Source organism: Papilio machaon, chromosome 15 (assembly GCF_912999745.1).
Source record: "Papilio machaon chromosome 15, ilPapMach1.1, whole genome shotgun sequence".
NCBI classification, from domain to species: Eukaryota; Metazoa; Arthropoda; class Insecta; order Lepidoptera; family Papilionidae; genus Papilio; species Papilio machaon.
In genome coordinates, this window is record NC_060000.1 from 1,807,154 (window position 1) to 1,823,907 (window position 16,754).

A 16,754-nucleotide genomic window follows, 5' to 3' on the forward strand; every position below is an offset into this window, starting at 1 on the left:
ACGTCTGAACGAATTAAAGCGACATTACGATGTCGTTTGACAGAGTTTTACTTAAGTAGCGGATGTTTCTCATATTAGACTGCGACACCAAATCTATTGTCATCACCTCGACATGCTAGAGAGCGGTTAGAGGAATTAATTTGGTTTTACTTTTTTTGTCACTTACATCAGCATTTATAGAATAAACTCAATTTTAGTACTTTTAATTTTTACAAACCATACAATTCTGCCACAATTATTCTGGTATTTCAAAATACACACAGTATTGAGTACATTTAAATCCTGTAAGTTTTTGTACAGATGACCAACCGAAATTTTATTTGTATTCTAAATTTTTTGTACAATAAATGAAAAAAAAAAAAATAGTCATCCCTTAATATTCATATGAGAATAAAATGAATAGATATATAAAATTTAAATTAAGTTTTTTTTATTGCATTTAATTCTTCTTGAACCTTACCTAATATTATAAAACATCTTTCTTCACACAAACTGTCTGGAATGAGCCCTTTCATGAGTGAACCACAATTGTCGACTGTAATTTTGTTCGAATAAGTTTAACCTACACATTTCATATTATTTACATCTTTTAGACATTAAAATGAACTTTATTGCTCTTGTAATAAGCCCATGTTAGCTGTAAATTTTAACTTTGTCCAAGTCTAATAGAAATCGTGATAAGTATGTGGAAGAGTAACTGAAACAACGCTTGCTTAGTGCAGACTGCTTTAATGACATCACGATTACGTAATGGTCGGGCGCAGCCGACCGTTCCTATTTGCGCATAGTTGATGCGCATATATAACATCCCTCCCCTTTTAGAATACATATACATCCCCATCAAAACAAATACATTAAGACGACAGAAACATTACTGCAATATAAAGTAACCCTAAACTTCTTCGTCAGACAGTACCGGTCGTCTAACACCTCTAGTGACCGTCACGTTGGGGTGATTGGTAGGCGGCGTCGGAGGCGAGCGTGCCTCCTCGTCCTCCCCCCGCGGCGAATCTGCGCACGCGGAGTCTTGCACTGCATGTGGCACTCCAGGCTGCTCCGATGCCACCGACGATGTGGGACTACCCAGGTCTATCTCGTCATAGTCCCATGAGTTTAACATGGCCTCACCTTTGTATAGCCACAATTGGTTTTTATGTTTTTTAATTTTATTTAATGAATTGTTGTCTTGTACAACATATAACACTTTACCGAGTCTTTTTAGAACTGTTGCTTGATGCCAGGTGGATCTATTATTTCCAGTAAACTTTTTATATAAAACCTGGTCACCCGGTGAAAAAAATTGTTTATTACTGCCGCCGTGAGCTTGAACTTGCGAAGACTGTTTTTTATTTACAAAGTGAGCAAGGGGAACGCACGAAGACGACGGTGATATAGGGTTGATCAAATCTAAACGCGTCCTAAGTTTCCGCCCGTAAACCAATTCGGCGGGAGAAAAGCCTGTGGTGGAGTGAACGGAATTTCTATAGTCATACAAAAACTTCAAAAGTCGTAACTTTGACTCCTTTGCAGTACGGCTAGCCAAAAGGCTGCTTTTAATACCCTTTTTAACTATCTTCACCGAACTCTCCGCCTGACCGTTACTCGCGGGATAGTAAGCCGGCGTTGTTAAATGTGTGATCCCATTCCCCACGCAAAAGTTCAAAAATTGTTGTGAGCAGAAGGATGTACCATTGTCACTGACTATTGTTTTTGGAAGACCAAATCGCGCAATAAAGTCGTGTAAACGTTCGATCACCGCGTTCGAATTCGAATTCGCGTTCATATCATACACTTCCACCCATTTAGTGTATGCGTCGACGACGACTAGGTAGGTGTGACCATTAAGCGGACCTAAAAAGTCGATATGTACCCTGAAGAAGGGTTGAGGTGGAAACTTCCATGGTGAAATTTTAGTCCGCGGTGGCGATGGCCTCAGTCGGTTGCATATATCACACGACCCTATCAGCCGTTCGATTGCGTCATCGACGCCCGGGAACCAAAACCTGGACCTAGCTTCAGCTTTGGTTTTAACAATGCCCAAATGTGATGTATGTAATTCATCCAAAATTTTCTGACGTAATGAACTTGGAACTACGACTTTATGCCCCCGCATTAAACAACCATTTTCTAAAGATAGTTGATTCCGACATAAGAAATATGGTTTAAAATTTGGATTTGTTTCTTTCTTAGGCCAACCGTTAAGAACGTATTTTAATACGCGATGTAAAATAGTATCGCGCGATGTCTCGTTTGCTAATTCTTTGACCGTAATCGGTAACGAGCCGTCGACAACAAAACAAACATACGCAGCTCTGTCGCACAGCGCCGCGGCGGCGTCTGCGCACAACGCGCGCCCCGCCTCTGCGGCCCCCTCGCCGCTCTCGCTCACCCCTACCAAGCTTGCGCGCGACAGATAATCCGCGCTGTTATCAGCGCTGCGAACGTATTCTATGTTATAATTATACGCGCTTAAAAACATTGCGTATCTTTGTAATCTATTCGCAGATACTTCAGGGATACCTTTATGCGGGCCGAATATTGATAATAACGGCTTATGGTCTGTTCTTAAAAGGAAAGGTTCCGCACGACCGTATAAATACTGATGGAACCTGCGGACGCCGAATATTATTGCAGTCGCCTCCTTTTGTATCTGCGAATATCGTTTTTCAGCGGGGGTGAGCGTGCGCGACGCGAAAGAGACCGGCCGCTCGGCGCCATCTTCACCCACCTGCGATAATATCGCCCCAAGACCGGTGGGGGATGCGTCTACCGTTAAAATAATTTTGGCGTTTTGATTGAAATGCGCTAACACTAAATCTGACGCTATATTATTTTTTATTGAAACGAACGCATCCGTGTGCTCTTGCGACCATTCCCACTTTTTATTTTTCTTTAACAAATCATATAAGGGATTAAGAATTCTAGATGCCCCGGGCACAAAATTCCTGTAATAATTGGCCAACCCTAAAAATGACTGCAACTGGCTAACATTAGTCGGTACAGGTGCGTCTACGATTGCCTTTATTTTTTCGGGTGACTTCTTTAACCCTTTTTTATTTATGACATAGCCAAGATAACTAATTTCGTCCTTGAAAAATTCGCATTTATCCTTTTGTAACGTTAACCCAGCCTCCTCGAGCCTTTGCAACACCGAGTTTAACCGTTCCATGTGCTCGTCCCTATTTCTGCCCGTAACCAGTATGTCGTCGAGCAGACATAGCACGCCGTCTAGTCCCGATAATACGGTCTCCATGGCACGCTGGAAGATAGCCGGGGCGGAGGACAGACCGAACACGAGCCGCGTATATTGATACAGTCCCCGGTGTGTATTGATACACGTTAACTTTTGCGACTCCTCGTCGAGGCAAAGCTGATTATACGCACTCGATAAATCTAATTTCGTGAACTGTTCACCGCTATGTAATTTGGAAAACAGTTCGTTCACCGTAGGCAAAGGATACTGGTCGACTACTAACTGTTTATTTATACTCACAGCGTAGTCGGCACATATCCTCACGGAGCCGTTTCTCTTAAGCACAGGCACGATAGGTGACGCATACTCCGAATGATCTACGGCTTTTAATACACCTAAATCGACCAATCTGTCGATTTCTTCAGTAACTTTCTCCTTTAAAGCGAACGCTAACGGACGGGCTTTGAAAAATACTGGTCTCGACTGTTCTTTTAAAATTAACTTGATCTTATATTTGTTGAATGTACCTAAAGTATCCGAAAACGTTTTTGAAAATCGAGCCTGGAGCTTTTCTATTGAAAGAGGCGAGTCGCAATAGTTAACTGGAGTCAACTGTAAATTAAATTTGGAAATAAAGTCCCTACCGAGGAGCGCCGGGCCCCCGCCACGTACCACATATACGTCTAAGTTACGGGTTTGCCCACAATACAATATGTGCGAATGACTCATGACACCAAGGCAATGAATCGCTTCCCCGGAGTAACCAAGTAATCTTTTCTTTGTTGGCAACAACTGTGTTTTACTGAAATGCCGACTATAGGTATTCACTGAAATAACGGTTACGGCGGACCCGCTGTCTATTTCAAATTTTAATTTAACCCCATTCAACTCTATATACTCCACCATAGGCTCCCCTCTAAAGGATCGGATATGAAAACACTCACCGTCGTCGTCGTTCTCGTCCGATACGTTCGTCTCCGCTGACGTCACCTGGTTCACTCTTTTGCACATACGCTGAAGATGACCTTTCCGGTTGCATTTTTTGCAGGTATAGTTCGAGAAACGACAGTCTACCGACTTGTGGTTATAGCCGCATACGGAACACTTCACCTTTTTTAAACCGCTTTCACTAGCACTTTGTACAATAGCACTTGAATGACCGATCTTGTACAGCGCGTCTGGAGGCGCAGCGACGACGGCGCTGCTGCTCGACGCGGCGGCTGCGCTGGCGGCGCCCGTGCGCGCACAACGGATGTTTTCCGCCAACTCCACGGCCTTTGACAGAGTCAGGCCGCTCAAGTCCTTGGCGTAGATCTTCTCTTTCTCGATCCCGTGCTGCATGCCCATAATGAAGCGGTCGCGGAGAGCTTCCTCTAGGTTGCTGAACCCGCAGTGTGCCGAGAGCCCCCGCAGTCGAGCCGCCCATTGCGTAAACGACTCGGTGGGCTGCTGTATTGCCGCATAGAAGTTGTGCCGTTCGCCGAAGCCGACGCGCTTCGGTGTGAAGTGGGCGTCCAATAGGTCGAGGATGTCCGGGTATGGCACCTCCTGCAGTTCCTTCGGCAGCGCTAAGTCCGATGCTAATTTATAGGTACCCTCTGAGAATGCACTTAGCAATATCGCGCGTCGCTTTACTCCCGTCGCATCGGTTAAATGGTTTATGTCATTAGCAATAAACCATTGCGTTATGCGACTCTTGTACGTTTTCCACGTCTGCTCACAATGATCGAAACAAGACAAAATACCAAACTGTCCAACAGACATTTTGAAAAAAAAAAATATTCACTACGCGGGTACTTTGGTTTCTCGTCGCCAATGATAAGTATGTGGAAGAGTAACTGAAACAACGCTTGCTTAGTGCAGACTGCTTTAATGACATCACGATTACGTAATGGTCGGGCGCAGCCGACCGTTCCTATTTGCGCATAGTTGATGCGCATATATAACAAATCGTGAACATGTTGGCTCTTCAGATTCACTTGGTTTCGAAGTCTTTCGCAACACATTTTTGTATAATTATAGGCTACTAAATTGACATCCGACCTTATTGCTCGCTGAAGAAACTCTTTGTTAGCGCTTGTCGGAACAATAACATTGTTTAAAAAAATAGCTGAAATTGAAAATCAACGTAGTAACTTATTACCTAAGTACTCATAGTAATTCCTTACTATTATAATTGATACATCCAAACACGTGATATAACATCATACGAGATATTTTTATGAAATTTCAAAGTTATGAACATGATATTAAACCGATTAGCTGCCGCTTATCCAATGACTTTAAAAAAAAAATAGCTTCCGCTTACTCATTGGTCAAAATATGATGCTGTCAATATGACATTGTTAGTTCACATATTTTCCGACTATCATCCGATCCTTATGGATACAAGATAACAAGAATGATAATATGTGTTATTTTACATGAACGTTGACAGTGGAAAATCACAGTTAAATATTACAATTTCTAAACAATAACAATACATTTTCTAATACAATCCCACTAAACCAAATAACAGAACAAGACTCCGTCTGGGGTGGAAACCCCCTTATTCTATAAGAATCTCGCGTCATTTGCTTTCATTATGTTTAATTTCTGTTACCGCATGTCTCAGTGAATTTTTCTCAGTAGACAAGTCGGTTTTATTAGATTTCGTACAGTCTGTGGCACTTCTAACTCCGTCTGATTCTGTGGATATATGAATGTGCTTTGCGCGGATTAAAATATTCATCGACGTGAATTTTGATTTGATAAAAGTTCGTGTTGAAATATTTTACAATTTGTTTACGATTTTTCTTGAAGAAGTCGCGTTAGATTACTTAACATTTTATAATTATTTACATCACAATTATTTTATACAGAACGCTATTATTTATTTATTTTTCGTTTTAAAACCAAGTTTTTGTTTCGCCAATATCAGGTTTGTAAAGTATAGCCCAAGAATAATAAGTAATAGTTAATAAATGCGATTACATTTTATAATTCAATTCAAAATATTAATCTAAATAAAATAACGTATTAAATTTGGTTGTTACAAACAGCATCACAATGTATGGGAATCATTAGAAAGTAGTATTTCAAATGCCGTGACCTTTCTTCAAATGCTCCAGCTCTCGTTGCTCTCAGAGCAGAGGTTCTAATGTGTGCATTTCTTATCGGGAGGGACACTCCGTCTGCGAGGGGTATGGCCAGCAAAAAATTATGGAAAATTTTACATTGATACATTATTTTAACTTCGTTTATAAAACACTAGAATGCTTCATACAACTACCAAACTTTTTGCAAAAAAAAAACTTCAGATAACACTGACAGTGTAATATATATTAATGTATTCTAATTGAATTCGTATATTATATTCGACATAAAATTAGATTAAACAATCCATAGTTTAATTATTTTTTTTGCAATCGGTACTTTCGGAAAATATTCCTTCATATTATCGGTACATTGAGCACATTTGAAATATTCATACGGGAATAAGAAAGCATTAATGTTCGCTAAAGGCTTTATCATAAGAGACGACGTCTGTCCCCACTGGGAATGCAGACTTTTTTAAAAAGATTTAAACGACGTGAAAGAGTAAATAGTATTTGAACAGACTACCCATTGATCGTGCAGTTTAAATTATATTTAGTATAAAAACTCTACGTTTATGACTGTTAACGTACCATGAACAACTTTGAGATCGCAAAGTCCGTAAACAGTTTTGACTCGGATCAAAAATAAATTACATGAAAATTTTTGAACAATCGACTTCTATAAAGTACTTTAAAACAGACAATTGTGATCTAAATTACTTCAACTATAGATATACTTTGTTAAAATTCTGTTAAACCTATGTATAGCAGAAATATAAACTTTTCAAAGAAAATTTAATCTCGTATACACAACTCTTGAGGCCGTAGTCTGTAATTTATTTACACAGTATTCTATCTACCTCCCTTTCAAATGAAAGCATTCGTTATAAATAAATTAACGAAATAAGCTTAGTCATTCGTTCGTATTCATTAATTAAGATCACATGCGGAGGCTTAACGCAATCTTGGAACAATTGGCTTCTCACTTGAAAGTAACGTCACCATGATTTCTGATAACGTAGGATATATTACAAAATTTTAAAAGATTAATGTCTTAATAATTCTACCTTTAGCTAAGTACAGGGTATTTGTATAAACTTTCATTTCATATTCCCACTTGAATCAGATGGATCTGTAGATCAAATAGTTCTGTTTATCCAAAAGAACCATAAATATAACTTTTAGAAAGTTTTCATATTTGGAAATCTGGTATGTGCCATATATTGCTTAAAATTTTGTTTCATGCAAAATGCAAGCGATTCACTTACTCAGGAGTATTGTGGGACAGATTATCATCGATTGTTCCTATACGTAGATTATCCGGAAAGAGTTAAACAATATTTTTAGGTAGTGCAAATCCGTTTCTAAAATAACTCATGTCCTGCTTGCATGAGCAACATGGTGTCACTAATTTTAAAACAGCTCAAGACGTGTATTACTCTTACTCAAACTTTTGTATAGAATTGTGAAAAGAAAGGAGAGACGGGAGACGTACAAGGAGTAAAGGGGGGCGATAACCACCGCGCTTGCCTTTGTCTCCGCCACTGTATCTAGAATATTCAAGATAAGTGAAGCCTTTGTACTTACGAACGTTTGGTTTCTAACTAATAAGTGGTGAATATGATTTTTTCCGTATAATTTGAATCATACCACCGTTAAAATAAGTACCAATTTCAATTGTTATCATTAAACATAGCTTTAAATACTTTCACGAAGCAAACCTGAAAACTGATTGTCAAAAATAACAATAGGGTACAAAACAATTTAAAGTTTCGGGCGTGAAAAATTACCAAAAATGTTTCGACGGTAGACAAATAAAAATTTGCTCTTTAGCGTAATAATACGACGCACGATCTCTTAACAATGCTTAATCACGGCTTCGCAAATTCAGCGATACATTCATTAAGGCGCCTTTTGTTCTGCAAATATATTTGGGGGTAGGCAAAAATTATAACATACAGTGGTATTGTGAGCGGCTGAGGGAGACGGCGCGGAATAAGTGGCGTTGGCGGATCGGTGGCAGGGTCGCGACAATGACTGATTTTTTAGATGTTGTTTTATATTATATAACACATTTTATTGTCTGATTACGTTATAGCTAGTTCCTTTGTGCAGTTATATATAAGTTTCAAGGAGTTACACTAGATGGCGCTAATAGCATTTTAGATCGCAGTGATGTTTCAAATCGTTACGGTAAATAAATTAATAGTTAATTGTTAATAATCAATTAATTACATGATTATTATTTATTAATTATTAATTATTAAAAGTCACACTCAGTGGGATAGATAGGGTTGACTCATATTTATTTATAACTTAAAGGTTTTCTAAATATTCATTAAAGTAAGAAAATTTTGTCGACAACCCTATCATACGTAGCGCGAGATTTAAAGTAGCGACGCCTACCTCACGCTAATGCTAAGAAAACACCGAGTCTACAGGGTGATCTAAATTTATTCCGTGAAACGAATAAACAAAATTTCCAGCTTTGTTTTCCCTTACACGTTTTGCTTACGGATTCGCAAATAAAGATATAAGATTTCTGTAACTGAAATTCATTGCGAGATATTACATATGGGCTTGCTTATATTCTGTACTTTTTAACGAAGCATATTCCAAATTTTATGTATGAATGTTGAAAATTTATTTCTAACATTACCATAAACATACGAGTAGCGGTTTAAGCTTTTGTAAGAATGTTACACATGAAGCTTGTAAACTACGACACCGATATAAAAATTATTATATTTTTAATACTTATTCGTATTAATATTATTTATAAATATTATCACGATACGTATCTAAGAATTTATATAATACCAGCTCCTGGATTATACAAACAACAATATTTAATTCTTGAATTTTGATTACATTGATAAAAGTGGTATAAAAATTGATCCAAAAGTTATTGTAGGTCTTAGAACACGTTAAAAATTTATAAATAGAACAATTTCATTTATTGCTTTGAATATACAATATTTTCTTGGAAATATTGAAAACGCGGAACCTAATGGTGTTGCTATTCCACAACAGATGGCGCTGGGTGTTACAAAACGATAAAATTTTGCGAGTAAAAAATTGCCGTAACAAATATTTCAGATTTACATGATATTGATTAATTTGATACTAAATAAATATGTAATTTAATTTTTCAGGAAATACGGTGTCAGGTATTTAGTACTTACCTACCTACAACATTAATTCCTCTTGAGTAGAAATAATTTTTTAAACTAGCTTTTTCTGAAATGATAAGGCCATTCTGACTTGTTTTATTTACACTATAAGCTTAATGTGAAATTTAAATAAACAAACGAAAGTGCGGTCTACTCGCCAGATTTCACCCATGAATTGTACCAAATCAATCCTGTACCTTTCTATATTTATTCATTTGACTTTCGCAATTTTATTCACATTGTTATTATTATTTGTGGCATACGAATGTTGTTTTAAAATAAATGGAAAGACGAGCACGTTTGGATCAGTGCCTATAAATTCCTACCGGCATTGTTCATCATAGACAACAATAAAAAAGTAAAATGGCCGATTATATCGTGCTTATCACACCACGGATATATTATTGGCGGTTAATAAGACGTCAACACGTCAAAATATCATTATCTCTGTATTGTTCTACTGTGAGATTATCTGAACATGAAGATACTTGTCGATGACGTGTCTGTGGAAGATAACAATACTAGTGTTGTGTAATTTTTAATAGCTTATAACATAGGTACTTATCTTAGTTACCCTATTTATGTATGTGTAACAATTCAGTTGAGGTCAAAGGAATCGGCTGAAAACTAGAGAAGGGACGGTTTAGTCCGAGATCATAATTGGTACACTGTGCTGGTTCCTTTTTTCACATTTTTTTTCTGCAAATCTGTGCTTTGTACTTTCTCATATACAACACATCATAAGCCTGTACCAGTTTCTTGCTGAAGGTAATGGTCCATAAAATATAGTATGAGGTCATTCTTTGCTATGTCTGCTTTCTACATCCAGCGACTCCTGCCGTCTTCATGATGCCATCGGTATAAGAAGAGCGCCAAATAATTCTGCAAGTATATCTATACTGTATTTAATTTTACCAACGAAAACTTTTTGTGCAGTTTCACTTAATCGAAAAAAGATCGACAAAGGAACATTTTGTAAGGTTTAGGATGAATTTATCGATAATGTTCCATCACTACGCTTATGGGGCCTGTTAATTGGTATGGTTACTTTGCGTTTTACCTTAGCGTCTCCGCACCATCGATAACATACTGTCAGATATCTTCTAATAAGCTTGTCACTATTAGAATTTGTTTTGGACAAATACACATAATATGTTGGAAATATAACAATAATTTTTTTGCTCTGTCAATCTAAATCTATGGGCAATAATCTGCAGGCATTTTGTTAATCTTTATGATTAAGGCATAAATAACTGTCCTTACTAAAAATTGATCTGCCACACTCAAGCGTAAATAAATGTAGATTAGAGTATTTTCTTCAGATCATTGGTGACATAGAGCATAAGCATCTGACTTGCATTCTGCAGGTCCTGGGCTTGACTCACGTTATGTACCAATGTGATTTACGATTTACACATGTACCTCCGAAGTTCTTAAGATAAAGGAAAACATAATGCAACCAGCAAATGCACATATCTCAGAAGAAATTCGAAGATTTGTGTGGAGTCAACCCGCACTGGGCAAGCATGGTTGACTATGGCCATATAATTCGGGTTTCTTATTTAGAACACATCTTTTCAGTTTTTTTTAAATGTTGTACAATGATATGGGGTGAAATTTATATTAAATTTGTCCTACTTCTTTGTGCATTTACAATAAGTAAAAACACAACCTGACCATGCGTCTTAAGATGCGTTGACGTAGAAAAAAATCGATCTAAATCGAACAATGGACAGGATATGAACGTTTCGACTGAACGCGCATATGGTTTGGATCTTTCGTTACGAAAGGCTTCAACGATCTTTCTTATTTATTGCAATATGGTTGAATTTTGATCAGAAATTGATTTGGTGACCGCAATAGGTTTGGGTTGAGGTCGCGTGCGTGCAAATCGATTATCGAGAGGATAAGTGGATTGAACTGTATTGCTTACTACAGATGTTTCCGAAGATAAATTTTTGTTTTATTCCTAAAAAAAAAAAAAACTACCTCATTAAGAATTAGGACTTTTTTACATACGTAAGAGTTTCTCTGTCTATCTAATCAAGATTATATACTGGGCATAGGATGAGCAAGTAACAATTACGATTTGTCTTTGTACGTTTTATTAGAACACGTTGTTTTCATTTCTAGTGAATTAGAAACACATCGCAAGTGGCTTAAAACAAAAGTGCTTCATACTAAAATTGTTGTAGGAAAAGGTGTAGTAATCCTAAAACATCGTGTAAATAGATTAAAATCCATAAACATAATAACAATAAATTACAAACTTTGAACTATCAAACACCTCGCTTCAATTTCATATCATAAGACGAATCTTCAACTCACGCTCTCGCTTCGCTCAAGCTTTTTCGAACATTTCGATTGTTCCCACGGCGTCTGCACATCACTTCTTTACCTTTCCTGACTACTTGACTCATTTTCATCGAACTGATAATGTAAAATAAACTGTATTGGTCAAATATTTCGCTACAAATTTCAACTTCGATAATTTAATTTAAGGAAATGTTTGACGCAATCATCGTCAAATCAACGTCCTTTTACTCAAACCTATCAATCAAATATCGACTCTAACATTTTCTCCTTATAGTCAAGTTTTAATTGCTGTCTTAGTAATCTTACTAATATTATAAATACGAATGTTTGGATTGATGGATGTTTGTTAGAATGTATCTCCAGAACGACTTAACGGATCTTGATAAAATTTGGCAAAGATGTAGTACATAGTCTGGAAGAACATATAGGCTATTTAATAAGGTCTTTATAATGCCGCGCGGGCAGAGTCGCGGGCAACAGGTAGTATTAAATTAAACTTAAGTGTACAGTACTGTTTTAATCGTGAATCAGGTTTCCTGTACGTAGTTATGAATAACTTAAATAATCGGTTACGGATTATAAATGGTTTAAATTGAGTAATAAAAGTGTTGTAAAATTAAAAAAAAATAGTTTCAACTATACTTGGTGGAATAGAACTAAGCGATTTTCTATTACTCTCTCTTTTGTTCATAAAAAGGAGGTGACACATCTCTCTAGTTTTACTATTTTAGCGATACCAAGTGATAGTTCGGTTAGCACTTTCTGGTATAAAACATCGAGTCATTTCTTAAATGCTAAATCTATAAAAAAACGTATTTTATAGTAGCTCTTCAAAAACCTTTGCGTAACTCAGAAGTTGATTTGCATTCTGCCGGCATCACGACGCGACTGATCTCTGACCTCCTTAATTGGAACCTTCTTCCACTAGTTTTTTTTTAAGAACAAATTTCAAATTAATTTTGAATTTGGAATATTGTAACTTTTTAATGAATCTTTTCTTTTTTAATCTGTATCGTTATATTTTCGTACTCATTAAAACATTAAATACTAAGCTAGTATGTTAATTTTAGATATAGTATGATTTATGTAGCTGTGGCCCAATTAAATTAATATACGAATCTCTATGAACTATGTAAATATATGATTGGTCAATTATGTTCTAAGTATGTGTGTATGATTTTTACATGAGTGTATTAGTGTGTGTGTAATTATTATTATTGGGTAGGCGTGGTTGTATGGAAAGGTTCTTAGATTGGTTCATATTGCATACGGTCGACTTGTAAAGTCGTGTGTTGTAGTTAATACTCTTAATCTGTTATCGGACATTTTGAAATTTGACTAGTATTTTTCTACTTGGTCTTGTTTATAGAAACAAAAGCTACTCTTAATTCTTAATAAATTAAACGTTATGTCTATAGATAATTATTTTCATGTGATAACTAACTTTTAAAGCAAACAAAAAGCGCACGAAAAATTTCTTTACAATAATCACACTTAATTCTTTCGTCAATCATTGAAATGCCTTAACGATTCCTTTGTCAGTAACAGTTACATATTCTGATTTACAACCGCCGCAGCCCCCACACGATGGAGTCTGACCGATTTAGATAAAACGGCATATCGACAAACTTTATATTACTATCATGTAAATAACTTATATACAAAATTGATACTTATCACATCATGATAAGAGTTAAAATTGTACATTGCAGTATCAAATTTAACGTTGGAAAGCTGTATGCAAAACGTTCGCAAGAAAATATCTATCCTACAAATAGTACCTTGAGTCGTATTGATTTATATGAAGAGACACTATCTAGGACAACGACATGCGAAACATATTACTTCGCCGTATACGGTCATCGGCAAGGTTTTCTCTCGATATCTGTTTATATGTATGCAAAAATCACCCCTATCTAAGTGACACATGGGTTGGAATTCTATAAATCTTATTGAAACAGGTGCATCAATTTGTTGACCCGTTCTAAATCAGAATGTCGTCAATTGCACACTTCGTTTGGCGATATCAAAGAATGCATACCAAAATAATTGTTACAGCTCTCATTTTAAGATTGATATTACCGTGAAAGAAGTCTAACATATTTATTATTGTCTAATAAAGATGCAAAAATGTATTTCATCGTATTTCTGTTCTAGTTAAAATATATTAATATAGAAATACTAGCTGTCGCCAGTGACTCCGTCCGCGTGCAGTTAAAAACTGAACAGGATAAAAATAGATAACAGCCGATTGATTCTTAAACCTACTGAATATGCATATAAAATTTTATAAAAATTAGTCAAGCCGTTTCGGAGAAGTATGGTAACTATTGTGACACAAGGATTTTATATATAGAAAAAGTTAAATTGATAAATAACAACAGTATAGAATAAAAGCTTAAACTACTATGTAACTAAATATGTAAATTAAAAATGACTTAAAAGTCATTTGTAATTTACATATTTGATTTAAACATTATTTAATAACGTAGTAACAAATAAGGCAACATAATCAAATCAAATCAATTAACAAATTATTTAAATTTATAATTGAACATAATAACTTCTGTAACAAAGGAACAGTTTCCCTCACGGTATCAATCCGATGCCAACTCTCAAACATTAACTCCCCTAACAAACTCGATAATCTCGAATCGATACATCGGGTGTCTAGCGAATTACGGAATCGAATAGAATATATTAATACGTGAGAATGGATCGAGTTAGTTTGGAGATGTCTGCCGCTCTAAATCAGTGCAACAATGCGACTCTAGCTTGTTCCGATTTGCTTATAGATGCTGCTCGATTAGTATGGACATGTCACAATTTTAATTTAAATACAAGTATCCGATATTTTTAAGTTTCAAAAAATGTATCTGGCCAAAAATGTTTCATTAACAATTCTTCTGCTGGAATCACCAAATCGTGATTTTTTACATTTGGAAGAGTCAAACTCTAACCTGAGCTTAAATTGTGCAATATAGCGCATGGTGTTTATTCCTATGAATAAACACCATGCGATGCAGCACCGCGCGCTCTCAGACTATTCTGATACATCGTGACAGTAGTTGAATTGTGAATTTAAGGCTGACTTGAATAAGCCATATGATCCATTAATTATTGCAGTTGTGAATTAATAGCAGATAAAACGGTAACATAATTAATCGTTTGGTACGTTAAATCCGATCTGTATTAAACATTGACAGGTGTTTGAAGAAGCAGAACTTTTCGGTCATCCAAACATCATGTCTTGAGATAACGGTGTCAAAGAGCAAACAATCGAATATAGCACTTGACCCACTGGTCAATGTTTTTCACTAAAACATTTGAATATTTTAATCTCAAGATACCGAACTAACAATTTATTACAATATTAATAAAGGAATGTCCATGTTTATCATTGTTAACGGAGACGCGCGGACAGCAGACATCAAAGTCCGTTCGGGCCGGCTTATCGCAGCGCGCTTCCTCCAACCGCGCCAAGTATGCGTCTCCTACCCTGCCTCTACGTCTCCTATTCTGCAGTGACACATTGTATCTGATCAGCGCCTCGCATTCATAGATCGTGTAATATGTGCTACTTGATAGCTGATCAGAGCTGATTTTTATCAACCGCTGCAAGTCTAAGAATTGCTATCATGCTTGAGATGTATAGGAATTTGTACTGAGAAATCTGTTTCAAGGAAATGAAAGTTCCTAGAAAAATATTGATGGTGTAGTGAAATGTTGATTTGATAAATAGATGGATTTATATCAAAATGATAAAGTAATTTGACTATAATAAAAAAAAATATGTAACCATATAATTTCGTAACTTCTAACGGTCCCATTATTTGCTTTTAATTTACTAGCTAATGTAGCAATGAATAAACGAAAAAGATGAAATACACGAGATGAAATCGTGGCAACAATGCACTGCGGGACGTTTATATTCGTCATCGTAATATTCTTTAGAGCCCCCACTTAATCCAGATCCCGATCCAATTCGCGTCCGCGGCGCGCACTCGCTCAGCCGTTCGTGACTCTCGCCGACATTTTATTACCATAATTTAAAACAAATATCTGATTGTGTGTACCGGGCTTAATGCCCGAGTGTTAAACCTCGAATGTAAGGATGCATCTCAAACTCGTGTAGGCCGGTGCCACACGTGCATATTTTAATTGCATTTTAACCTCTACTTTGTCTGGTACATTTTACTGATCGTGGTCATAGTTTTTTTCGTTCTACCAAAGTCGTCACTTTCGTTTGTGGATATTGACGTGTGATAGTTATCTTGTAACAATACTTGAAACAACGTATTGTAAATTAGATCCGAACCCTTTTCTAGTCACATTTTGTTGAAAATTCGTCAACTATTCTCGTACATAAACACTCGTTTAAAATAGTTTAAGAAGACAACATTTTAATATTTCTACACTCATGTTAAATCTAAGTAAATATTTAACATACAAATCATAGGATCACATGAGACAAAAGGCAATTAATTCATGGGTCAGAGCGTGGTCAGGCGTGGACGACTGGCATATCATGGAGAGCCGGCGCCAATAAACATTCCTCTCGCAGTCACGGAGACGTGACGATACACACGCGGCCAAGCACACACGTGTGTTCTATCTTTATATAGTCTAGGAGCCTGATATTTAAAACTTTACTTCATAATTGTCCTATCAATTGACACAATATACTATTATGAAAATACTTCTTGTAGCAATAAAATCGCGGAGTTCGTGAAGATCTTAAAATGTTGAGATTTTTGATCTTTCTTTTTAGTTTCCTGGTTTATCCTTGTAATGTCAATCGTTAATGTAAATTTTGTCGAAATAGGATGTGTTGAATTTCTAGGATTTCTTCCTCCATACATTTGTTCCCAATTACCTATAGGTATTTAACGATTTACAAAAAGCGACTATAGTCATAACATAAATTTTAAATTAAATTTTTATTTTTGTTTTTAAAAAGAAAATGGAGTTAATGTAAATAATATTTTTTATGAC

The 16,754-nt window shown here is 36.2% G+C and overlaps 1 protein-coding gene across 1 annotated transcript; it reads right to left on the bottom strand.

The window, feature by feature from the left end:
• Positions 1-892: 892 nt before the first annotated feature.
• LOC123721730 (uncharacterized protein K02A2.6-like) lies at positions 893-4,957 on the bottom strand. Its single transcript, XM_045681358.1, has one exon. The coding sequence runs from the start codon at positions 4,955-4,957 to the stop codon at positions 893-895; it is 4,065 nt and encodes a 1,354-aa protein (XP_045537314.1).
• Between the last annotated feature and the right edge of the window lie 11,797 nt (positions 4,958-16,754).

What these genes read in the sequence shown, in the direction of transcription:
- LOC123721730 (XM_045681358.1), bottom strand. Translation starts at nt 4,957, where the DNA reads ATGTCTGTTGGACAGTTTGGTATTTTGTCTTGTTTCGATCATTGTGAG.